A 26,694-nucleotide genomic window follows, 5' to 3' on the forward strand; every position below is an offset into this window, starting at 1 on the left:
AGGAAACAAAGATGTGAAAAAATATTCATGATCCCTGGACTCAAGGAGTTCAGTTCAGTGGAAGACAGACAAATGGGAAATTACAATCATCGCTATAAAAATAGTTTTATTATATTTCTGAGTTCTTACTATATGCCAACACTATATATTTTAACTTGTTTAATCCTTGTCACAACCATATGAGGTGGGTACTCTTATTTTCCTTATTTTACAACTGGGAGAAGTGAGAAAAAGAGCAGGTAAGCACTTAAATTTGCTTAATTCATCAAGCTTATAAGGGAGTTCAAATCTAGCCAGTCTAGACTGTATTGCCTCTTTAATAAAAATAACAGTAACAGGCAGTACTTACTGAGTACAGTATTCCGCTCTGTTCCCCTACTACCCTCTCCAGAAACTTGCCAGAGTACTTTCTAAAATGTAAGTTCGATTATTTCATTCCTCTGATCAAAACCCTCCAATGGCTCCCAATCTCTCTTAAAGTATGAGGCAGCTCTTACAAAGTCCTATGCAGCCCTACCTCATCAGCCCCTTACCTCCTGTTTAACCTCACTGCCTATCACCCTCCCCCTCACTCACTCACTCCATGGCAGCCTCCTTGCTGTTTTACACACCAGCCATCATTCTTCTGCCCCAAAACCTTTGCTCTTGCTATTCCCTGTGCCTGGAATGCCTTTCCCCTAGATATCTGCATGCCTTTCTCCCTCTCTTCATTCAGATCTCGACTCCAGTGTCATCTTATCAGAGAGGCTTACCTTGCCTAAAATAGAACTCCACTCCCGTGTGCACTCCCTATCCCCCTACATACCAGTGTCATTCTTCAGAGCACTTAAGACACTCTGAGGTGCTGTGTATTTATTTATTTTGTCTCCTTTAACTAGAATGTAAGTTCTATGAGGGAAAGATCATGCCTGCTTTATTCACAAGCCTATCTCTAGACCAAGAACAGTGTAACATAACAGGCATTGCTCAAGAAATATTTGTCAAATGAGTGACTGATTAAATAAATATGCTCATTTTAAGGAGTTTGCTACATACATGGTCTCCATTTTCTTACCTCTCATTCATTCTTTTTTTTTTTTGAGATCAAGTCTCACTCTGTTTCCCAGGCTGGAGATCAGTGGCGTGATCTCGGCTCACTGCAACCTCTACCTCCCAGGTACAAGCAATTCTCGTGCCTCAGGCTCCTGAGTAGCTGGGACTACAGGCATGTGCCACCACCCCAGGCTAATTTTTGTGCTTTTAGGAGAGACGGGGTTTCACCATGTTGGCCAGGCTGGTCTCAAACTTCTGACCTCAGGTGATCCACCCGACTCGGCCTCCCAAAGTGCTAGGATTACAGGTGTGAGCCACCACGCCAGGCCTCATTCACTTTTTAAATGACTCTAAACTAATTCTTACCCTATTTCATTGAAATTGCTCTTGCCAAGGTCACCACTGACCTCCAAGTTGCTAAATGAAATGGACATATTTCTGTCCTCATTTTATTGGATGTCTCAATTATAATTCACATAACTATCTCTATCCCAATTCTTGATACAAATATAACCCACTCTCTTCTCTATGCTCTCTTTAAATGAACCCATCCACTCTTATTGCTTTAAACTTTTCTTTGTGCAAATGACTCCACAAATATCTCCTCTAAATCAGACTCATGTACCCAACTTTTTACTTAGCATCTCTATTTGATGGTCTCACAGGTATTATTTATTTATTCTTATGTATTCACCAAACCTGCTCCTCCCTGCTATGGAGAGAATTATGTACCCACAAAAAATGTATATGTTGAAGCCTTAACCTCCAATGTGATTATATTTGAAGACACAGCCTTTAGGAGATAACTAGGGTTAAATGAGGTCATAAGAGTGGGGCCCTTACCCAACTGAATTAGTTACCTTACAAAGAGAGACAACAGAGAATTCTCTCTCTTCAAATGCACACAAGAAAAGGACACGTAAGGACATAGGGAGAAGGCAGCTATCCGTAAGCCATGAAGAGGGGCTCATCAGAAACAGAATTGGCTGGAACCTTGATCTTGGACTTCTAGCTTTCAGACTGTGAGAAAATTAATTTCTGTTGTTTAAGCCATCTAGCCTGTGGTATTTTGTTATGGCAACCCTAGCAAACTAATACACTTCCCCATCTTGCTTTACTCAATGAAAATTGCCTCAGTCTGTCCAGTTGTTTTTCTTCTCCCTTTCTTTCACCCTACTCCTTACATTTAATCCAGTAACATCCATGATTCTACCTCCAAGATTTGTCTTAAACCCACCAACTCCACTATACTTTCACTGCCACAATCCCTACTTCAATTCACTATCATCAAAGCATTCTCTTAACTGGTTTCTCTGCTTCTACCACTGTGTCCATCCAAGCCATCTTCTATATAGCAGCCAGCAAAAACTTTAAAAATATAAATTGAATCATGTCACTTCATGCTGCATCCTTCAGTGATTTCCCAGTGGCACGCACAATAAAAATCAAAGTTTTGATTTTATTCTGAACCTGGCCTGAAGACTCTATGTCTATGTCTGGCCCAGCTGACCTGTCCAGCCTCATTAATTACCATTTTCTGTTTCATTCACCACAATCCAGATACCTTGGCCTTCTTTCACTTCCTCAAACTCACGCAACTTTTCAATCTCAGGGAATTTACACATACTGTTTCTTTGCATGGTATGCTCAGTCCCTCACTGTTGCCAATGCTGGAGAAGCCCTCCTTTATCACCCATTTTATTATTTATTTATCTATTTATTTTAAGACAGGTCTTGCTCTGTCGCTCAGGCTGGAATGCAGTGGTGGGATCACAGCTCACTACAGCCTTAACCTGCCAGGATCAATTGATCGTCCCACCCCCGCCTCCTGAGTAGCTGGGACTACAGTTGTGTGACACCACACCTGGCTAATTTTTAGAGATGGGGATTCCCTGTTGCCCAGGCTGTTCTCACTTGAACTCCTGGGCTCGAGCAATCCTCCCGCTTTGGCCTCCCTTAGTGCTAAGATTACAGGTGTGAGCCACCATGCCCAGCCTAATCACCCATTCTAAAGTAGATTCCCTTATAATTTGAGAGTACTTTCACAGATTTCCTACATAGCAATTATCTCAATTTATTTGTTTGTTTGTTTATTCTCCTGATTAACATCTCCCTCCCCCTGCTGACCTTTAAGGTCATATCTTGTTTGTCCATCAATCTATACCCAAGTCTTACAAGTCTTCTGACCCACAGAAGGTATTCAATAAGTACTTTTGAATTCTTATTTATTCACAAATTTTATATTCAACAGTAAATTTCATAGTCTATTTTACACATGTCCTGCACATTTCTAACAAATATCATTTGTTACTATTGTTGGGACTCTTTTTCTACTATATTTTCTAATTGGTTAGGAAAGCTATTAATTTTTTAAGTTTTTTGTTTTCGGTTTGGTTTTTTTTTTTTTTTTTTTTTTGAGACAGAGACTCGCTCTGTCACCCAGGCTAGAGTGCAGTGGCGTGATCTTAGCTCACAGCAACCTCCACCTCCCAGGTTCAAGCAATTCTCCTGCCTCAGTCTCCCAAGTAGCTGGGATTACAGGCACATGCCACCACGCCCAGCTAATTTTTGTATTTTTGGTAGAGATGGGGTTTTACCATGTTGGCCTGGCTGGTCTCGAACTCCTGACCTCAAATGATCTGCCCACCTCAGCCCCCCAAAGTGCTGGGATTACAGGTGTGAGCCACCACGCCTGGCCTAATTTTTCAAGTTTATCTTGTCTTCAGGTCCTTTCTAAAATCCCTTCTAAACTTTCAAGTTTTAATTGGTTATTTTAATTCTATTTCTTCCTTTATAATTATGCATGTTTCGTTTCCTGTCATATTGCAAAGATCAAAACATCTTTAAATGACAAAGAAAGCAGTCATCTACGTTTTGTTAGATTTTAACAAAAATTACTCCACAGGCCAGGTGCGGTGGCTCACGCCTGTAATCCCTAGCACTTTGGGAGGCTGAGGCAGGCAGATCACCTGAGGTCAGGAGTTCGAGACCAGCCTGGCCAACATGGTGAAACCCCATCTCTACTAAAAATATAAAATTCTTATGACTCACATTTTTTACATTTTAATGTCTTTGAAATAGGCAAACACTTTAAAAGTGATGACATTTTTACATCTCTATAGCACAGGCAACAGTTGTGACATAGTTGTCATTGCCTGTACATGTGCAAATGTATGCAAATTAGTCATGCTGTTCATCTTAATAATCACTTAAATATGAATTGGTCTGTGCATTGCTAATATCAAACACGTTCTAAGTAATTTTGCTGTTTAAATGTCTTCAAAAGATTATACTATGATTTAGCCCTGAACAAAAAATTATTATGTTCAAAGAAAGGCAAGAGAACAAAGCAGTGTAATATACAATTAAAAACTGTGCCCAACACAGCATAGTGGCTCACATCTATAAACCCTGCACTTTGGAAGGCGAAGGCAAAAGGATCGCTTGAGGATAGGAGACCAGCCTGGGCAACATAGTAAGAGCCAGTCTCTACAAAACATAAATATATATGTTTGTGTGTATATATATGTGTGTGTGTGTGTGTGTGTCTGTATTTATATATATATCAAAATATATGTATGCCCAAGTAAGCTTAAAAGCATTCTTTCAATAAATATAACATTAGAAGTCTAAGTGAAGATTAAAAAGTTCTGGAGATCCATTTCAAAACAACGTAAGTATACTTAACACTACTGAACTGGTTGAAATAGTAAATTTTATGATATATGGTTTTCACCACAGTAAATATTTTATAATGTTTTTAAAGTCTAGGATATAAAACATTGTGTAATGTCTAAATGACTACTCTTCTTTCTTAGTGCTGTATAACAAACTGGTGCTTTTTACAGTGGTAGTATCTCAGAATTTGATAAAAATACAGAATTTTTTGTAAGTCCAGAGATTGCTACGTGCAAGCAATGTCACGCTTATTCAAAAAAGCACTTATCTGTTTGTAGATCTAATCATTTTGTTTTAGAACATTTTTGTAAACTCAGAATATAAAGCACATAATCATAACTGATGTAGATAACAATAACTAGAAATAAAAATAATGTACATAAGTTTCTTTTTCAATATGGAATACCTCTAAATTTTGTTCTCCTCTCAAAAAATACAGAGGATGAGAAACAGAAACTCCATCTTTGATGAAACTAAGAAGCAATGGCAATCCTGAATTACAATACAATATTAAGAGGATGGGGAATAGTATAGACTTGGCAATATCAAGAAAATCTAACCAAAGCACCTAGTAAAGGAAAGCCCAATAAGAAGTAAACTGATTTGCCTCAATAACCATGGAAGGGCTCAGAAACTGAAGGCCACAGGTGTTGCTGAAAGTAGGATACAATGGACTAAAATATTTGATAGAAGATTCCAGAAAGAAAATCTAGAAAACACTGGGGGGAAAAAGCAACAAAGAAATATATTTTTAAAAAAGTTTCATAAGACAAGTAGATTTGTATTTACAGGATGAAAAGACTCACTGAGTATAGTGTATTAATGAAACCTGAAGGAAAGCACAAGACAGCGAAATTTCAGAATATCAGGATTTTTTTTGTTGTTGTTGGAAACTGGGTCTCACTCTGTTGTCCAAGCTGGAGGGCACTGGCACCATCTCAGCTCACTGCAACCTCTGCCTCCCAGGCTCAAGGGATTCTCCTGCCTTAGCCTCCCAAGTAGCTGGGATTACAGGCACATGCCACCACACCTGGCTAATTTTTAATTTTGTGTAGAGACAGGGTTTTGCCCCATTGCCCAGGATGGTCTCGAACTCCTGAGCTCAGGTGATCTGCCCACCTCGACCTCCCCAAGTGCTGGGATTATCTAGCACTTTGGGAGGCCACTGTGCATGGCCAGGAATTTTTTTAAAGTCATTAAAAGTTTCTGTGCCAGGCACAGCAGCTCATGCCTGTAATCCTAGCACTTTGGGAGGCTGAGACAGGCGGATCACTTAAGGTCAGAAGTTTGAGGCCATCCTGGTCAACATAGTGAAACCCTGTCTCCATTAAAAATACAAAAATTAGCCAGGTTTGGGGTGCACGCCTGTAGTCCCAGCTTCTTGGGAGGCTGAGGCAGAATAATCACTTGAACCCAAGAGGCGGAAGTTGCAGTGAGCCGAGATCACACCACTGCACTCCAGCCTGGGTGACAGAGCCAGACTCTATCTAAAAAAAAAAAAAATTCTAGAGGGAGGGTCAGGCACTGTGCTCACACCTATAATCCCAGCACTTTGGGAGGCTGAGGCAGCAGGAACACTTGAGGGCAGGAGTTTGAGACCCAGAAAACATAGGAAGACCCCATCTCTAGAAAAAGTTTTTAAAAATTAGCCAGGTGTGGTGGTGTGCATCTGTAATCCCAGCTACCCAGGAGGCTGAGGCAGGAGGTTGGCTTGGGCCCAGGAGTTTGAGGCTACAGTGAGTTATAATTGTGCCACTGCACTCCAGCCTAAGCAAGAGAGTGAGACCTTGTCTCTAATAATAATAATAATAGTAATAGTAATAATAATTCTAGAGGGAGAAGGCACTGCTAAATTTAAATTACAAAGAAGTGGGCGCAGTGGTTCACTCCTGTAATCCCAGCACTTTTGGAGGCTGAGGTGAGTGGATCATTTGAGGTCAGGAGTTCAAGACCAGCCTGGCCAAGATGGAGAAACCCTGTCTCTACTAAAAATACCAAAAAAAAATTAGCTGGGCGTGGTGGTGCGTGCCCGTGGCCCCAGCTACTCGGGAGGCTGAGGCAGGAGAATCGCTTAAGCCTGGGAGGCAGAGGTTGCAGTGAGCCGAGATCGTGCCACTTCACTCCGGCCTGGGTGACAGAGCCAGACTGTCTCAAAATGTACCCACACACACACACACACTAAAAAAAAAAAAAAAAAGAATAAAGCAGATCATATCCAAATTCTACACTAAGTCAAACTATCGATCAAGTATGAAAGCAAAAAAAACCATTTTTAACATGCAAAGTCTCCCAAATTTTATCTCCCCTTGCTCCCTTTCTTTGGAGGTATTCAAAGATGTACTCCAGCATAACAAGAAAGGAGACATGGTGTTCAAGATGTAAGCAACTCATGCTAGGAAGGCGGCAATGGGCATTCTTAAGTTGTCAATTATACAGTGCATACTGAAGCAGGCAGATGAAAAACCTGGAAAAGATGCCATAGGAAAATAATGGAACTGACACAGATTATATGAAAAGTATGTGTGAATTCCTGTATTAAGGAGTATTTTATACAGCTTTTTGAGGGTATGGAAAAACTTTGCCCCAGTATTCAAAAAACACTAAGCAAATTTTAAAAAGAGACAATTATAAACCGGAAAAACCCAAAGTTATAAAGGGAAGAAAATGTAATCATAGTATACCAATTGGCTCAGCAGTGAAAATATTAAAACATTTATAATAACAAAAACATTGAATATATATTTATCTTAAAGTTATAATATAGCTATTAATATTATAGGTGCCTGGAAGAATATAAAGGAGGGATTCAGAAACAACTAATTTTACTGTAGCCACTGTAATCATTAGCTCTTGTTAAAGACAATGCAAAATCATAATAGTTATTAAAAGCATCAAGGTGCTTTTATTAATTAATAATAAAATAATGTTTTTATTAATTAAAAACATTAAGTGAATACTTAAAGAGTTCTGAGCTCCAGAAATCACAAAAAACACTGACAAATCTGATTACATAAATTAAAACATTTAATTTTAGAAAAATCATAATCAGGCCAGTCACGGTGTCAGATGCCTAGAATCCCAACACTTTCGGGGGTCAAGGCAGGTGTATCGGTTGAGCCCAGGAGTTCAAGACCAGCCTGGGCAACATGGTAAAACCCTATCTCTATAAAAAATTTAAAAATTAGCGAGGTTTGGTGGTGTGTACCTGTAGTCCCAGCTACTCAGGAGGCTAAGGTGGGGGAATCACTTGAGCCTGGGAGACAGAGGTTGCAGTGAGCCGATATCATGCCACTGCACTCCAGCTTGGGCAACAGAGTGAGGCTCCTTCTCAAAAACATAAAAATCAGAGTCAAAGCACTAATGTAGTGGGAAAAAATGACAAAGGGTTAATTTTCTTAGTATGTAAAGAGCAAAGAGCTCCTACAAATCAAATATACAAATAATATATAGAGAACCTCTATACCAAAACTATAAAACATTACTGGAAGATATTGCAGCAGATTGAAATAGAGGGAAATATTTTTATAATATTGAAAATTTATCAATAACATGTTATAAAAGTGTTAATTCTGCCCAAAATTGACATGCACAATGGAATTTCATCCAAATTCCCAGCTTGTGTGTATGTGTGAAAACCATTAAGCTAGTTCTAAACATATATGCAAATGTAAAAAAATGAGAAGAATAAGGTGGGAAGATTTAAAGATATGTAGAAAGTACATAGGCCAGCCACTGTGGCTCATGCCTACAGTCCCAGCACTTTGGAAGACCAAGGTGAGAGGACTGCTTGAGTCAGGAGTTTGAGACCAGCCTGGCAGTATAGCAAGACCCTGTGTCTAAAAAAAAAAAAAAAAAATTAGCCAGGCATGGTGGTGTGTGCCTACAGTCTCAGCTACTTGGGAGGCTGTGGAGGGAGGATCACTTGAGCCCAGGAGTTTGAAGCTGCAATGAGCCTGTATAATGCCACTGCACTTCAGCCTGGGTGACACAGTGAGATTCTGTTTAAAAAAAAAGGAAGAAAGAAAGAAAGCACATGCTTTGTGACTTCTGAAATTGCAGACCAATAAATCAGAAGAGAAACTAATAAGAGACCCTTAATATATGGACCCTTGATTCATGGCAAAGGAATGAAGAAAAGATAGCTCTTTCAATAAATGGTGCTGGGTCAACTGAATATTCATATGGAGAAAACATGTAACTTTACATAAAATGTACTCAATACATAAAAATCAATTACAGGTAAACTATAGACCAAAATGTGAAATGTAAATTAATAAAGCTTGTACAAGATAATATGAGAGAATATCTTCATGATCTTGAGGTAGAGAAATGTTTTTTTTTCTTTGATACAGGATCTCACTCTGTCACCCAGTGTGGTGGCATGATCATGGCTCAAGGCAGCCTCAATCTCCCAGGCTCAAGCGATCCTCCTACCTCAGCCTGCTGGGTAGCTGGGACTAGAGGCACACATCATGACACCTACCTAATTTTTAAATTTTTTTTGTAGGGACCGAGTCTCACTATGTTGCCCAGGCTGGTCTTGAATTCCTTGCCTTAAGTGATCCTCCTGCTTCAGGCTCCTGAAGTGCTGGGATTACAGGTGTGAGTCACCTTGTCGTCCAAAGAAAGATTTCTTAAGATACAAAAGCACTAATCGTAAAGGAAACAGCAAATAAATTACATTAAAAATGATAAACTAGGGCCAGGTGTGGTGGATCACTCCTATAATCCCAGTACTTTGGGAGGCCGAAGCAAGCGGATCACAAGGTCAGGAGTTCGAGTCCTGCCTGGCCAACATGGTGAAACCCCGTCTCTACTAAAAATACAAAAATTAGCTGGCATGGTGGTGGGCACCTATAATCCCAGCTACTTGGGAGGCTGACGCCGGAGAATCACTTGAACCCAGGAGGCAGAGTGCTGGGAAAAAGCTGAGTGTTGGGAGGGAAACTGAGGTAGGGCTTGCATGACTGACATAATGTCCTCTGGAATGTGTGTAGACTTGCTGGCTCCTTGCTTCTAGCCCTCCTAGGCTCCTATTCCCATTATCTCAAGTAGCAGAACATGTTCCTTATAAATGCTAAACTGTCACAGCTGTAGATCATGTGCCTGCCCTTTTGACCTCCACATTCTCACCACCTGTTTCTCTGTTGGATTACCAATAAATAGCATGGGCTCCCAGAGATCGGGGCCTTCGCAGCCTCCATGATCGCGATGGCCACCTGGTCCCAGCTTTACTTCTCATACTGTCTTTTTCTCAATCCTTTGACTCTGCCAGACTTCGTCACCCCTACAACCTGGTGTTGGGTCTGATCACCCCAACAGCAGAGGTTGCAGTGAGGCAAAATCACGCCACTGAACTCCAGCCTGGGCAACAGAGCAAGACTCCATCTCAAAAAAAAAAAAAAATGATAAACTAGGCCAGGCGTGGTGGTTCACACCTATAATCCCAACACTTTGGGAGGCTGAGGCAGGAAGATCGTTTGAGCCCAGGAGTTCAAAACCAGCAGCAACCTGGTGAAACAACATCTCAAAAAAATTTTTAAAATTAGCTGGGCAGCCGGGAGTAGTGGCTCATGCCTGTAATCCCAGCACTTTGGGAGGCCGAGGCAGGGAGATCACTTGAGGCTAGGAGTTTGAGAACAACCTGGCCAACATAGCAAATTGTTAAGCTAGTTCTAAATGTATATGCAACCATACTAAAAATATAAGAAATTAGCCAGGCATGGTGGCACATGCCTGTAATCCGAGCTACTTGGGAGGCTGAGGCAGGAGAATTGCTTGAACCCAGGAGGCAGAGGTTGCAGTGAGCTGAGATCACGCCACTGCACTCCAGACTGGGTGACAGAGCAAGACCTTGTCTAAAAAAAAAAAAAATTAGCTGGGCATAGTGGTGGGCACATGTAGTCCCAGCTACTCGAGAGTCTGAGGCAGGAGGATTGCTTGAGTCCAAGAAGTTGAGGCTGCAGTAAGCCATGTTCATGCACTGCACTCCAGCCTGGGTGACAGAGTTAAGACTCTCAAAAAACAACAAAAAAAGAAAAATTTTTGATTCATCAAAGATACCATTAAGAGTGAAAAGGTAAGTAAGGGTCAGGAAAGATATTTGCAAAGCATACAACTGACAATGAGTAGGTATCCAAATTATATAAAGAATTCCAGAAAATTTTTTAAAAGATAAGCACATCAATTAAAAAATGAGGAAGAGGCCAGGCCTGGTGGCTCACGCCTGTAATCCCAGCACTTTGGGAGGACGAGGCAGGCAGATCACCTGAGGTCAGGAGTTCGAGACCAGCCTGACCAACATGGAGAAACCCCATCTCTACTAAAAATACAAATTAGCTGGGCTCAGTGGCGCATGCCTGTAATCCCAGCTACTTGGGAGGCTGAGGCAGGAGAATCGCTTGAACCCAGGAGGCAGAGGTTGCAGTGAGCCAAGATCACGCCATTGCACTCCAGTCTGGGCAACAAGAGCAAAACTCTGTCTCAAAAAAAAAAAGGAAGAAAGCTGAACAAGCACTACGTCAAAGAGGATAAAGAGATGGCCAATAGGCATACAAAAAAGGTCCCAACCTCACTATCAGGCAGGAAAATGCAAATTAAAACTACAACTGAAGTACCAATATATACCCACCAGAATAGCTAAAATTGAAAACCAAAAACAGTCAGCATCAAGTGTTGGTAAAGATGTAGAGTGATGGGCACTCTCATACACTCCTAATGGAAATGTAAATTATAAAAACCACTTTGGAAATCAGTTTTGCATTATGTAATAAAAGTAAATATATCCTATCCAGTGACTCAATGATGCTATTCCTAGGTAATATAACCAACATAAGTATGTCACGCATGTGTGTATATGTACATGTTCATGATGGTACTTGAATGTTCACAGCAGCAGTATCTGTAATAGTCCCTTAACACAAATAACACAAACATCTGCAGAATGGATAAATTGGGATATATTTATGCAACAGAATACTACACCAGCAATTAAAATGAATAAATTATAGCCACAGGCAACAACATAAATGAATTTCAAAATTGCAATATTAAACAAAAGAGGGCAGACACAAAGAATACACTGTGTATGATTCTATTTATATAAAGTTTTAAAAGCAAAACTAATAGATGGTTATAAGTCAAGACAGTGGATATCTTAGGGAAAAGTGAAAAGGGTAGTGATTGAAAAGGGGCAGAAGGAGAGCTTCTGAGATGCTGAGAATGCTCTATTTGTTAAAGGTGGAGGTTATATGAGTATGCTTTGTGGTGATTTACTTATTTCGTATATGTATTATGCTTTTTTTTCTTTATTTCTTCTAATATGTATTATGCTTTGACAAAAAGGGAAATTTAAAAAAAAATCTCTTTGATGAACACTGTTTCAAATACATGCTTATCATTCTAACCTCATGACCTCTATTTTCATCCCCAGAAATCTGCCTTTGGTAGCAACTAGAGGTACTCGGTGTCATATTTAAAGAGAGAAGGGAAATATCAGAAGAAAAAAAATCTATTAGATGTTAAACAGGTGAGTATTTTCTCTGTGTAATGTACCTGTTTGCTTTTGTCATGAATTTATAGTCTTCTCTGAAGTGAAAAGTAATCTGTTAAACTCCCAATGTTAAAAAAGTAATACATCTTTCAAGTAAAATACTTTTGTTATTTAGTTTTGAGATATTATGCTTCTTGTCAATTTACTGTACTCCTTTTTAACTTATAACTGTACAAACAACTATACTATTTTCACAAAATGTAGTATTAACATAAAGAAAATGATTTGGCAAAATGCAACTATAAAAATATTTTTACCTGCAAGAAGTCAATCTGCATACACGTGCTAGGTAACTCTGGTGTCTCTGTCATAAAGTTTTCATACTCAGTGCTATCTGGAAACTGACTGCATCCTAGCTGTGAGCTGTGTCCTCTGACCATTACACCACTAGTAGCTGATCCTTTTACTTGATGTCCTTGAAACTCAACAGGCTACAGGTAAATTATTAAAAATAAGAACTGCATAACTATATGTTGACATATATATTCACAAAGTAAACACACAGAATATAATACATAATTCAGCTTTTTATTACAGGAACTATTGTAAATACCAGGAACTAATGCTGAAAACCGGGAAATTCTCCTATTATCCTAAAACATACGTTATGGGTAACAAATTCAAAGTGCATCGATTTAACTACATTTAAGTTCAACATTAAAAAGTATGATTTAGGCTGGGCATGGTGGCTCACATCTGTAATTCCTGCACTTTGGGAGGCCAAGGTGGGTGGATCACTTGAGGTCAGGAGTTCAAGATCAGCCTGACCAACATGGTGAAACCCCGTCTCTACTAAAAATATAAAAAATTAGCCAGGCGTGGTGGTGCACGCCTGTAATCTCAGCTACTCGGGAGGCTGAGGCCAGAGAATTGCTTGAACCAAGGAGTTGGAGGTTGCAGTGAGCTGAGATCACGCCACTGCACTCCAGCCTGGGTGACATAGAGAGATTCCATCTCAAAAAAAAAAAAAAGTATGATTTATAGCCAATGAGGGGGAAAAAAATGAATAAGTATAATTTTATTACAAGCATAAAGATGAGTATAATAATAATAGCTAATTAAACCAGAAATATTTAGTTGCTTCTCAATGCTTCCACTATATATTACACAACTATGCATTACATACAATACTATATATTACAGACTCACAACTTCATACTTCAATGAAGTTTTTCCTTATTTCTGTACTAATTGTACTGTAAGCCCCTTGTGAGCAGAGATGTTTTGCTTCCTCTAGGTACCACCTATATTTAACACAGTACTTGGTATACAGGAAGCAATAAATAAACAGCCAGTAACAGAAAGGGAACAATGAGAAAGAATGCAAACAGCATTTCTCTTTACTTAGGGGTTTTGTAAAATATCAGGCTCAACTGCAGGATGGGTGGTGGACTCTCTGCCTCTCAGTAGAAAGATGTGATATCCTACTGCTCTGAGAGCAAAAGCCTAAGAGTGTGATTCCAATGTAGACATGTTCCTTAGACAGGCTCTTTCACTCAGTCTGTTTTCAGGCTTCAAATGGCTTTCTCTGCTGCCCCCTGGAGGGTTCTAGGATTTTTTACTCCATACAAAGTAAAGCCTACCCAAAATGTGGAAAAATAAGACTGTAACAGAGTCAAAGGAATGTAGGTAAAGGGTTAATTCATTTTTAACTAACAAAATGACAGTAATATATAATTTGAATATACTCTTATTCAAAAATGAAGAACTGTAAATCACACATTTGAAAGAAAAATCTAATTTAAACGCCCCTTTAATAGGACATTGGTGGAAAATATTCTTCTGAATTTAAAAATAAACATTGCAATAAAAATGAGTCTCAACTGTTAAAGATTCTATATATTTCTGCTTCTGCTTTGTCTGATGGGTAATGTATACTCCCCACAAGGAAACAGGTACATTACCTCCCCCACTTTTTTTTTTTTGAGACAGAGTTTCATTCTGTCACCCAGGCTGGAGCGCAGTGGCACAATGTTGGCTCGCTGCAACCTCCACCTCCCAGGTTCAAGTGATTCTCATGCCTCAGCCTCCAGAGTAGCTGGGACTACAGGTGTGTACCACCACACCCAGCTAGTTTTTGTATTTTTAGTAGAAACGGGGTTTTGCCATGTTGACCAGGCTGGTCTCAAACTCCTGGCCTCAAGTGATCCACCCGCCTTGGCCTCCCAAAGTACTGGGATTACAGGCATGAGTCACCATGCCTGGCCAAAATAGGTACCTTGCCTTCTATGCTGCCATGTAGATCTCTTCCAGAGGTGTGTTGGGTTTTAGGAGTAGAACTGCTATTTACAAAACCCATCCATTTTTATGCTGTTGTCATTGTTAATTTTTGATATAGAATAGGTAGCACTACTTAGATGTTGGTTACGTGTACTTCTATATACTCAGAAGTATAAGTGGTAGAATAGACTATAATAAGTTAAAGGGTATAAAGATACTCATTTTGTTCCCCACAGAGTATTCATTAATTTTACTCTACATGGCTTTGTGTCCAACCCCTAGAGTATCCTATGTATGGAAGGATAATGTAAACACTGTTATTATTAGCTCATTAGTAGTATAGAGAAAGTTTAAGACCAAAAAGGGGGGCAGGAGTCATTAAATAGTTTTTCTTGTTCTTAAAACCAGACTTATTTATTATGCTACTAACCTTCTGCCTGTGAAAACTCTGATACTTGTTTTTTTGTTTTTTTGTTTTTTTTTTTAAACAGAAAAGAAAATATAGTTGGTTAAAGAAATCGATGTTCTTCACAAATTTTACCTTAGGGTCACAGGTTTTTCTCTCTATTTGTTTAGGAATAACAGCTTGAAAAGCAGTCTCTTCTTTACTTCCCGAGGAAGAGAACTAGGATAAAATATGAATAAGTTATCTAGTTAGCTAGAATAGTTTCACAGGTGGTTCATGATTTTGATGGAAAAATAATTGCAAAACTTAAGTTTGCCCTGTGAAGACACACTCGCCATCTCTATCTTGCTTCTCTCTACACACACATACAAGCTAGCTCTCCCTGGCAAAGGGGTACTTTAGCAGTTAAGTCACTATGCTAATTAATTTGAAAACTTAGCATATTAGAAAATTCTGATTCTAAATTTTTAATTAAATGTTTGAACACTAGAAAAAAATGCTAGGTATAACTGGGTGCAGTGGCTTACGCCTGTAATCCCAGCACTTTGGGAGGACGAGGCAGGCAGATCACCTCAGGTCGGGAGTTCGAGACCAGCCTGACCACCATGGAGGAACCCCATCTCTACTAAAAATACAAAATTAGCCTGGCGTGGTGGCACATGCCTGTAATCCCAGCTACTCAGGAGGCTGAGGCAGGAGAATTGCTTGAACCCTGGAGGCAGAGATTGTGGTGAGCTGAGATCACGCCATTGCACTCCAGCCTGGCCAACAAAGCAAAACTCTGTCTCAAAAAAAAAAAAAAAAAAAATAGAAAAAGAAAAAAATGCCAGGTACATAATAAATCACCTGTCAAACCTAATATTATGTTAATGCAGATCATCTATTTTAAAATTAGTAAGAAATGAAAGGAAGAAAAATTGAAAAAGTGTAATTGACTATTTGAAGAATGAATCATCTAGCGATCACAAAACACGATACTGACAACAGCAACAAGTCATTTTTAGTTCAAGTAATATACAAAATAACCATAATTTTTCATATGACTTGGATAGACACAGAAAATGAATTCAACTACAAAAGTAATTGTTTAAATATTTAACAAATATGAAGAAAAAACACTTCCCCAATAGACCGAAGAGGTAAAGTAGTATATTTCTTCAAATAATGGTCACTTTCCTTTAATAACACTTATATATAAGCACAACTGCCAACCAAGTAGCTCTTAAAAATATTCAACCTATATTTTAGAATTAGAATTTTCTTTTCTTTTTTTTTTAAGAGACAGGGTCTTGCTCTGTCACCCAGGCTGTAGTGCAGTGGCGCAATCGTTGTTCACTGCAGCCTTGACCTCCGGGATCAAGTAATCCTCCTGCTTCAACCTCTTGAGTAACTGGGACTACAAGCATGTGCCACCACGCCACCTAATTATTTTTATTTTAAAAAAATTTTTTTAGAGTTGGAGTCTCACTGTATTGCCCACACTGATCTCAAACTCCTGGCCTCAAATGATACCCCTGTCTTGGCTTCCCAAAGTGTTGGGATTACCAGTGTGAGCCACTGTGCCAAGCCAGAATTACAATTTTCTAATATACAGTTTTCAAAATTAATTCGCATACTACCTTCTCGCTAGAATAACTCTTTTGCAACATGTAGTTAATTATACTTTTAAAAATGAGGCAGAAGTGGCATTAAGGGTATCTTCAAAGAACACACTGTTTTGAAAGTTCCTTCTACCACCAACATACATAAAGAGGTTGTTTCAGAGAGTTGTAGTAAGAAGAGCCTTTATAGGCCAGGCACATGCCTATAATCCCAGCACTTTGGGAGGCGGAGGTGGGAGGATTGCGTGAGGCCAGGAGTTCAAGACCAGCCTGAACAATGTAGTCAGACTCCATCTCTACAAAATAAAAAAATAAAAAATAATTATCCAGCCATCATACTGTGCACCTGTGGTCCCAGCTACTTGGGAGGCTGAAGCAGGAGGATGGCTTGAGCACTGGAGGTCAAGGCTGCAGTGAGCTGTGACTGTGCCACTGCACTCTAGTCTGGGTGACAGAGTAAGAACCCGTCTGAAAAAAGAAAAAAAAGAGCCATTACAAAAATACAAATGTACTCCTATCTTAAAGCTAAAAACAGATTTAAATAATTTTTATTGCAAAAGATTATTAAGACCTTTTCATTACTGTGAGATGACAGCATATTTTTATTGTCTTATTAATAAGAGGGGGATCACACTATGTCATATTATGTGGTCCAGGCTGGACTCTATCTCCTCAGCTCAAACGATCCTCCTGCCTCAGCCTCCTGAGTAACTGAGATTATAGGCATGGGCCACTGCTCCCAGCTTCAACAGACTTTTAAAAAATATGTGATATCTAAGTGGCAACTCATTCTAAGCGAAAAAATAGTGATAGTGTTTATCTGTAGTTTATACTCTGTGATTCCTGTCCTTAAAAAATTTTAAACCTAGACTGGAGGTGGTGGCTCATGCCTGTAATCCCAGCACTTTGGGAGGCCGAGGCAGGCGGATGGCCTGAGGTCAGGAGTTCGAGATCAGCCTGACCAACATGGAGAAACCCCATCTCTACTAAAAAAATACAAAATTAGCCAGGCATGGTAGTGCATGCCTGTCATCCCAGCTACTCAGGAGGCTGAGGGAGAATTGCTTGAACCCAGGAGGCGGAGATTGCGGTGAGCTGAGATCACACCATTGCACTCCAGCCTGGGCAACAAGAGTGAAACTCCATCTTAAAAAACAAAAAGAAAAAATTTAAACCTTATTTTTTCAAGTGAAAAAAAGACAAAAATGTGATCATTTGTAAGCTAAATTTTGTAGTTGCCAATTGTTTATAATTTTATATGTGTAATCTTGTTACATAAGAATGAAAAATGGCAAGTAGCCATAATACAGGTGTTTTCTTTTTATTTTGTTCTGTTTTAGGCAACAGAGCTGTAGGGATAATTGTCAATGACCCATGGGTTTGGTAATGTTTGCAAGTTTGCAAAACTAACTTCATGGTAAAGAATTTGTTATTTAACCAAATTATATTGATCATATAGTACATTTATACTAAATGAATATCACTACAAATGATTTCAAAAACTGACAATATATAATACAAACTTAAATGTATTTATTAACTTAAAATTACATGCCATACCTCTATATACAAATATAATTTGGCTAATTTTTTTTTTTTTGAGACAGAGTCTCACTCTGTCACCCAGGCTGGAGTGCAGTGGCGTTATCTCGGCTCACTGCAAGCTCCGCCTCCCGGGTTCATGCCATTCTCCTGCCTCAGCCTCCCGAGTAGCCGGGACTCGAGTAGCCGGGACTACAGGTACCTGCCACCACGCCCAGCTAATTTTTTGTAGTTTAGGTAGAGACGGGGTTTTACCATGTTAGCCAGGATGGTCTCAATCTCCTGACCTTGTGATCCACCCGCCTCAGCCTCCCAAAGTGCTGGGATTACAGGCATGAGCCACCATGCCCAGGGGCTAATTTATATTTTAAATAACTTACCTGCACAGACTGAAGTGGTTCACTTAGTTCAACTTCATCTTCTTTTAGTATCTTAGGAATAGAATATTAATTTTAGATAAACTAATAGGCAATAATAATTTAGAAAACAAAAATATAAATTTCTATTAGACTTAAGAAATACTAGGGCTGGGCATGGTGGCTCACACCTGTAATCCCAGCACTCTGGGAGGCCAAGGTGGGCGGATCACCTGAGGTAAGGAGTTCGAGACCACCCTGGCCAACATGGTGAAACCCTGTCTCTACTAAAAATACAAAAACTAGCCGGGTGTGGTGGCACACCCCAGCTACTCAGGAGGCCGAGGCAGGAGAATCACTTGAACCCGGGAGGAGGAGGTTGCAGTGGGCCAAGATTGCGCCACTGCACTCCAGTCTGGGCGACAAGAGCAAGACTCCATCTCAAAAAGAAAAAAAAAAAAAAGAAATACTAGAACAACCATCACTAATATGAAATAAAAACTGGCCAGGCATTGTGGCTCACAGCTGTAATTCCAACACTTTGGAGGCTGGGGCTGGAGGATTGCTTGAGCCCGTGAGTTTGAGACCAGCTGGGGAACATAGTGAAACCCCATCTCTACAAAAAATATAACAGTTAGTTAGGTATGGTGGCATGCACCTGTAGTCCCAGCTACTCAGGAGGCTGAGGCAGGAGAATCACTTGAGCCCAGGAGGTCAAGGCTGCAGGAGCCAATCACGCTACTGCAGTCCAGCCTGGGCAACAGAGCAATAACCTGTCTCAGAAAAAAATACATACATAAAAAGTAAAATCCTGATAAAACAGTATTGTCATTTAGCAAGAATTTAAAAAGCTTGCAACGGTACTAGTAAAAATGAAGTAAAATAAATATTCTAATTGTAAAACATTAAAATTTTTATATTTGAAAATATCATGGCCAAGCACGGAGGCTCATGCCTATAATCCCAGCACTTTGGGAGGCCGAGGTGGGCGGATTACCTGAGGTCAGGAGTTCGAGACCAGCCTGGCAAACATGGCGAAACCCCATCTCTACTAAAAACACAAAAATTATCCACGCATGGTGGCGTGCGCCTGTGGTCCCAGCTACCCAGGAGGCTAAGGCAGGAGAATTGCTTGAACCCAGGAGGCAGAGGTTGCAGTAAGCCGAGATCATGCCACTGCACTCCAGCCTGGGCAACAGAGCAAGACTCCATCTCAAAAAAAAGAAAGAAAAGAAAAAAAAAAGAAAATATCAAGAACCCAAGAAAGAAAGTTGTTCCTAGCCTTCCAAATAATTACTTCTACTTCTGGAATCAAATCTAAGGAAAAAACTTAAAACGCAAACAATGATTTATGTGTAAAAACATTTATTAAAGTGTTACTTATAATAGCAAAATGCTGGAAATTATTTAAATGACCAAAACAGAGAACTATTTGTCCAAAGCACAAGATAGCCATAGGATGGATGGTAAATAACTTTTAAAAGGTATGTTTAAGAAGAATTATTAATAATGTAAGATAATAAGATGATATTAAGGGGAAAGAATATAAAACTATTTATATACATCAATCTAACCATTTTTTTTAACTGGACACAAAAAAATCTGGAAACATTAATAAATGTTCTGAGAGGCAGGGTAGGTTTTATTTTTTTCTTCACTGTTTTCCGTATTTAAAAAAAAGAAAAAAAAATCAAGATTATTAAAAGGGGAAAAAAAGGACCAGTAACATAAAGAATAAAGTAAGATATAAAATGGAGGCAAGTGAGGCCGGGCCTGGTGGCTCACGCCTGTAATCCCAGCACTTTGGGAGCCTGAGGCGGGTGGATCACTTGAGGTCAGGAGTTGGAGACCAGCTGGCCAACATGGTGAAACTCCATCTCTACTAAAAATACAAAAATTAGCTGGGTGTGGTGGCACGCGCCTGTAATCCCGGCTGCTTGGGAGGCTGGGGCAGGAGAATCACTTGAACCTGGGAGATGGAGGCTGCAGTGAGCCAAGATCGTGCCACTGCACTCCAGCCTGGGCAAAAGAGAGAGACTCCATCTCAAAATAAATAAAAACAAAAATAAAATGGAGGCAAGTGAAACATTCTACTTTCTTTTGTTCCAAACATGTCTGTAGAAAGACCAGTGCCATATAATGAAAGAACTGACCCTTCAAAAGTGCTAACAGCATTCCCATTGAGTGAGAAACACTCATCTAGATGATTTATCCTAGAATTTCAATTCATCCTAATTAGAACTATTATTTTTTATATAACTACCATGGTTCCCAAACTGTGCAACAAGGTACCCTGAGGTGGCACAATGAACTCACAGGAGCTCCATAAGGTGTTTTATATGTAGGGTAACAGTGTCACCTGACATCTGTCTGACACCTAATGAACTACTAACTCCAGGTCTGTTTCTACATCAGATCTTGCTACATTTCTTTCAATGACATTGCACCTTTGTGAAGCTGGGTTCTGAGAAACTGCTGTGATAAAAAGCAATTATCATGAGAAAATCAACGTGTAACAAGAAATAAGGTGGTGTTACCTAATCTATTCCAAGGTTTGAGAAGTTGTATAGTGCCCAACAGAGGTACACATTCCATTAGTAACTGTGGGGTTTTGTTTTTTTTTTTTGAGATCGAGTCTCACTCTTGTTGCCCAGGCTGGAGTGCAATGGCATGATCTCAGCTCACTGCAACCTCCGCCTCCTGGGTTCAAGTGATTCTCCTGCCCCAGCCTCCCAAATAGCTGAGATTACAGGTGCATGCCACCATGCCTGGCTAATTCTTGTATTTTTAGTAGAGATGGGGTTTCACCACATTGGCCAGGCTGGTCTCGAACTCCTGACCTCAAGTGATCTGCCTGCCTTGGCCTCCCAAAGTGCTGGGATTACAGGCGTGAGCCTCCACATCCAGCCATGTAACTGTGTTTTTTAACAAACAAAATGCTTACAAAGTTAGTAGGAAATACTTGAGTTGCTTAATACTATTAACTACATAATAAATGAAACTGTTAGGCATTTCTTTTGGCTGAGGAAGGCAATGAAAAATTACTGAGATACAGGAGGAGTCATGAACCAAGATAGCTTGGGACTGTATTACTATAATTCTATTACAAATTATAGAATATTCTTATCAAAATAAAAAAAACATACTCTTAGAAAAAAAACCTGTACCTGTTGAGAATCCTTCTGCAGATGAGGAGACTTTGGTGAAACTACTGTAATAAATGGTTTCCTCACTGTAATGGAGAAAAGAAATAATCATATCATTGTTATATATAGCAGTACTCTAAAATTTAACTTATTCCTAAAACCAAAACAAGGAATATAACTTAAATCTTAAGATCAGACAATCTTGGTAATTGTTCAATCTGGAATGTAGCACTTGAGGATTCACTGTACTGTTCTCTGTTTAGATTAAAACATTTTTATGATAAAAATTTAAAAATATTTAGAATGAAAGCCTTTTTGTTTACTTTCTAAGTCAATAGTAGGAATGTTTCCTTGTACTCCTTTTTTACACTAATTAAAAAATAAATACTAACCCAATAGTTAATAACCTATACTAAAAATGCTAAAAATGAAGTACCGGACAACTGTTAGGAAAAAGAAAGTCAAGACTCCCAGTATACTGTTGCTATGTACAAACATAGAAAAGAAAAACAGAGTCGGGCATGGTGGCTCATGCCTGTAATCCCAGCACTTTAGGAGGCCAAGGCAGGCAGATCACTTGAGGCCAGGATTTCAAGACCAGCCTGGCCAACATGGTGAGACCTTGTCTCTACTAAAAATACAAAAATTAACCAGACATGGTGGTGCACAACTATAATCCCAGCTACTCAGGAAGCTGAGGCAGGAGAATCACTTGAACTCGGGAGGTGGAGGTTGCAGTGAGCTAAGATCGCGCCACTGCACTCCAGCCTGGGTGACAGTGAGACCATGTCTCAAACAAAAGAAAAAAAAACAGCACTTCATGCTATTTCTAGTCTATCTTAAATCCATTTTTACTATGGCTTAAGAAAAAAATTCTATATTCTAAAAAATTCACTCAACAATTATTTTCCAAGTGCAGTGTGCCAGGCACTAGGGAAATAGCAGTGAACAAGACAAAAAGAAAATTCCTTGAAAAAAGAGAGACACAAAAGACAAACAAATAACTAAACCAGATAAATTCAGATTATGATACAAAAGGGTATCTCATTGAACAGTGATATGATACAGAACGATTTTTGATACAGGAATTAGGAAAAGTTTCTCATGGGAAGTAACATTTAAGTTGAGATGAAGAAAAAACTCAGCTATGACAAGGGTAAAAGTGTTCGGGTAAAAGGCTGAATACAAAACAGCAGAAAAGTTGGCAAGCCTGCAGAATGCAAAGGAGTGCAGGGTGGCTAGTTTTGCCACCTTATCAGGTATCCATTTAAAAATAGAAATTTTTTTTCTTAAAAAAAAGTACATATTCAATAATCTCTTCTCTTCTAAAATCACAAAAAGACTAATTTTAAAGTGATAATTACGGTAAAAAATCATAGCTATAACTAGTGTAAACTTCATTTTTAGGCAATTGCTATTTATGATTTCATTATTTTCCTGCTAAAATTCAGAATAAAATAAAAAATAATTTTGGAACTTGACATTTCTAACAAGTTTTTTTAAAACACCGGATGAAAATTGATGTTGTTTTCCTTTACTGCCTTTGCTCCAGAAAAACATTCTAAATTAACATTTCTAAGCTATATACAATTATCTCATAAAAAATTTAGAGTTTTAACACTTTCGCACATTCTAAATTGGTGGCAAAATTTATTCTTCTCTAATTTTGCTTTAAACTTCATAAAAGTATGTTATACCCTAGTGATTCAATCTTCTCAAACTGTCTCAAGCAACCAACTTAATCCTTTTTAGAGAAATATATTTGTATCAAAAAAGCGAATTTAGTCGATCATTACTCATGGATTCTGCCTACTCCCTAAAGTTTATTTGTAACCCCAAATCAGTATTTGCTATACTTTCATGGTCATTTGCAGACATACATAGAACAGCAAAAAACGAATTGCCTGAAGCGCATGTTCTCAAGGTAACACTCTGGCTTCTTGTTTTAGCTTATGTTGTAAACAATTATCTTTTTCATGGTTGTTTAGTGCCACATTTTTCATTTTTGTGCTATTTATTGGTAATTTCACTACTTAAAATGTCCCCAAAGAGGCCAGGTGCAGTGGCTCACGCCTATAATCCCAGCACTTCGGGAGGCCGAGGTGGGCGGATCACCTGAGGTCAGTTCAAACCAGCCTGACCAACATAGCGAAACCCCGTCTCTAATTAAAAAAAACAAAAATTAGTTGGGTGTGGTGGCACACGCCTGTAGTCCCAGCCATTTGGGAGGCTGAAGTGGGAGAATTGCTTAAACCCAGGAGGCGGAGGTTGCCGTGAGCCAAGATCACGCCACTGCACTCCAGCCTGGGCAACAGAGCGAGACTCTGTGTCAAAAAAAAAAAAAAAGGCCCCTAAGAATAATGCTATCTAGTGTTCCCAAGGGCAAGAAGACTGTGATATTCCTTATGAGGAAAGTGCATATGTTAGGTACGTTTTTTATAGGTAAGAGTTATATTGCTGTTGGCTATGAGTGAGTTTAATGTTAATGAATCAACAATATATATTAAATAAGATTCTTCAAGCAGAAACATATATAAAACAAGGTTACGTATTCATAAATTAATGAAAATGTTCTGACCACAGGCTTGCAGGAACCTAACCCTGTATTTCCCATAGGAGCAAGGTTTACTATTACTAATTATGTGTTTGCAGTGACTTCACAGAACTACTGCAAATAATTAGAATCAACTTTAATTTTCTTTCCAACTTGATGAGAGAAACCAGCTGGTTTCCCAAAACTAATTTTTTTTTTAAGACGGAGTCTTGCTCTGTCACCCAGGCTAAAGTGCAGTGACACAATCTCTACTCACTGCAACTTCTGCCTCACGGGTTCAAGCTATTCTCCTGCCTCAGCCTCCCCAGTAGCTTAGATTACAGGTCCCCACCACCACACCCGACTAACTTTTATATATTTTATTAGAGATGGGGTTTCACCATGTTGGCCAGGCTAATCTTGAACTCCTGACCTCTGGTGATCCGCCCACCTCGGCCTCCCAAAGTGCTGGGATTACAGGCATGAGCCACCACACCTGGCCTTCAAAACTAAATTCTATAATCCCTAAATCTCCATGCTAGAACTTTGTATTCTTATATGGTATCATATAACTTTATCTACTCATATTTATTTTTCATTAAAGCTTTTTACTTTTTTTTTTTTTTTTAAGATGGGAGTTTCATTCACTCTTGTTGCCCAGGAGCACAATGGCATGATCTCGGCTCACTGCAACCTCCACCTACCGGGTTCAAATGATTCTCCTGCCTCAGCCTCCCGAGTAGCTGGGATTACAGGTGCCTGCCACAATGCTCATCTAATTTTTTATATTTTTAGTAGAGACAGGGTTTCATCAGGCCAGACTGGTCTCGAACTCCCGACCTCAGGTGATCCACCCGCCTCTGCCTCCCAAAGTGCTGGGATTACAGGCATGAGCCACTGTGCCTGGCTACTTACTTTTAATATTTTAGAAAATAAACTAACAATTATCTTCAAACTTAACTACATTTCAAAGAATCATTTTAGTAGGTACAATAAGTTAATTTATATTTTTCTCAGGAATCACATGAGATACTCAAAAGTTCAATTTTACCTTTTGAAAGTAGTGCATTGCTCATTTACATTCAAATGTATACATTATTTACTACTATATTCTTTAAAATACAATGCTGTTGCCAGTGTACCATAAGGAAAGTCAAAAGATCAATGACATACTGAAAGAAAACATTTACAACATATATCATAAAGGGCTATTATCTCTAATATATAAAGAACTCTTATAAATTAAGAATTAAAAAGCCAACATCCATTAAAAAGCTGGACAAAAGGGTAGACAGAAAAGATAGTTCATGGAAAAATATACACAAATGATGTTTAAACATATGAAAAGATGCTCAATTTCACCTGTAGTAGTAAAAACACAAATTTAAAATACACTGAAAAGGTCAGGAGTGGTGGCTCACACCTATAATCCCAGCACTTTGGGAGGCCGATGTGGGTGGATCACTTGAGGTCAGGAGTTCAAGACCAGCTTCACCAACATGGTGAGACCCCCCCCATCTCTACTAAAAATACACTATTAGCCAGGTGTGGTGGACACACCTGTAATCCCAGCTACTTGGGAGGCTGAGGCAAGAGAATCGCTTGAACCTGGGAGGTGGAGTTTGCAGTGAGCCGAGATCACGTCACTGCACTTCAGCCTGGACAACAAGAGCAAAACTCCATCTCAAAAACAAAACAAAAACAAAAACAAACAAATAAATACAATAAAATACACTGAAAAGCCATTTCTCATCTATTAGATTGGCAAAAATTCAAAAGCTGGGCAATACACTATTGGCAAGGCAGTGAAGAAACACCCAGTCTCATACATTACTGATGAGAATAAGAAATGATTAATTCCTATAAAGAGAACTTTGAAGTATCTGTAAAACTACCCATCTATTACCCATGTACCTAGCAATCCTAATTTTAGAAGTTTGCCCTGAAGACACATCTCCAAATGTAAGAAAAAAAAAAAAAAAATCCAGGCCAGGCATGGTGGCTCACACCTGTAATTCCCAGCACTTTGGGAGGCCAAGGCAGGTAGATCATCTGAGCTCGGGAGTTCGAGGCCAGCCTGGGCAACATGGTGAAACTCCATCTCTACCAAAAATACAAAAAATTAGACGGGTATGGTGGCGTGCACCTGTAATCCCAGCTACTAGGGAGGTTGAGGTGAGAAAGATTACTTTAGCCTAGGAGGTGGAGGTTCAGTGAGCTAAGATCATGCCACTGCACTCCAGCGTGAGTGACAGAGTGAGGCCCTATCTCCAAAAAAAAAAAAAAAAAAAAAAAAAACTATATATACTTATACAGATAAGTATAAATTGAGGTTATTCATTTTCCCATTTGTAATATATTGGGCATAATATTTTACTATTAGGAGACTAGTTGAATAAATAATAGTGCATCCACATAGCAGATTATAGAGCTATAAACAAATAAAATGAAGACGATTCCTATGAAGTGATACAAAATAACTTCCAGGATTTTTTTTTTTTTTTTTTTTTTGAGAGAAGTCTCGCCCTTGTCCCCCAGGTTTGAGTGCAATGGCTTGATCTCGGCTCACTGCAACCTCCGCTTTTCGGGTTCAAACGATTCTCCTGCCTCTGCCTGCCAAGTAGCTGG

The 26,694-nt window shown here is 39.2% G+C and overlaps 1 protein-coding gene across 10 annotated transcripts in view; it reads right to left on the minus strand.

Annotated features, from left to right (window-relative positions):
• The window catches only part of ZGRF1 (zinc finger GRF-type containing 1), a 100,448-nt gene that overhangs the window by 51,374 nt on the left and 22,380 nt on the right, over window positions 1–26,694 (minus strand). For 6 of the 10 annotated variants that reach the window (XR_008625212.2, XM_034959010.3, XM_055111720.2 and 3 more), the window contains 4 exons: window positions 21,555–21,619; window positions 18,412–18,462; window positions 15,024–15,107; window positions 12,520–12,693 (listed from right to left, as the gene is read on the minus strand). Coding sequence is in view for 9 of the 10 variants with exons in the window: in XM_034959010.3 (XP_034814901.1) it covers window positions 12,520–12,693; window positions 15,024–15,107; window positions 18,412–18,462; window positions 21,555–21,619 (374 nt within the window). In the remaining variant the exon portion in view is untranslated. The remainder of the gene's footprint in view (window positions 1–12,519; window positions 12,694–15,023; window positions 15,108–18,411; window positions 18,463–21,554; window positions 21,620–26,694) is intronic. The other 4 variants (XM_034959013.3, XM_055111721.2, XM_034959015.3 and 1 more) reach the window with 2 other exon arrangements.

This window comes from Pan paniscus, chromosome 3, assembly GCF_029289425.2.
Source record: "Pan paniscus chromosome 3, NHGRI_mPanPan1-v2.0_pri, whole genome shotgun sequence".
In the NCBI taxonomy this organism is placed as follows: domain Eukaryota; kingdom Metazoa; phylum Chordata; class Mammalia; order Primates; family Hominidae; genus Pan; species Pan paniscus.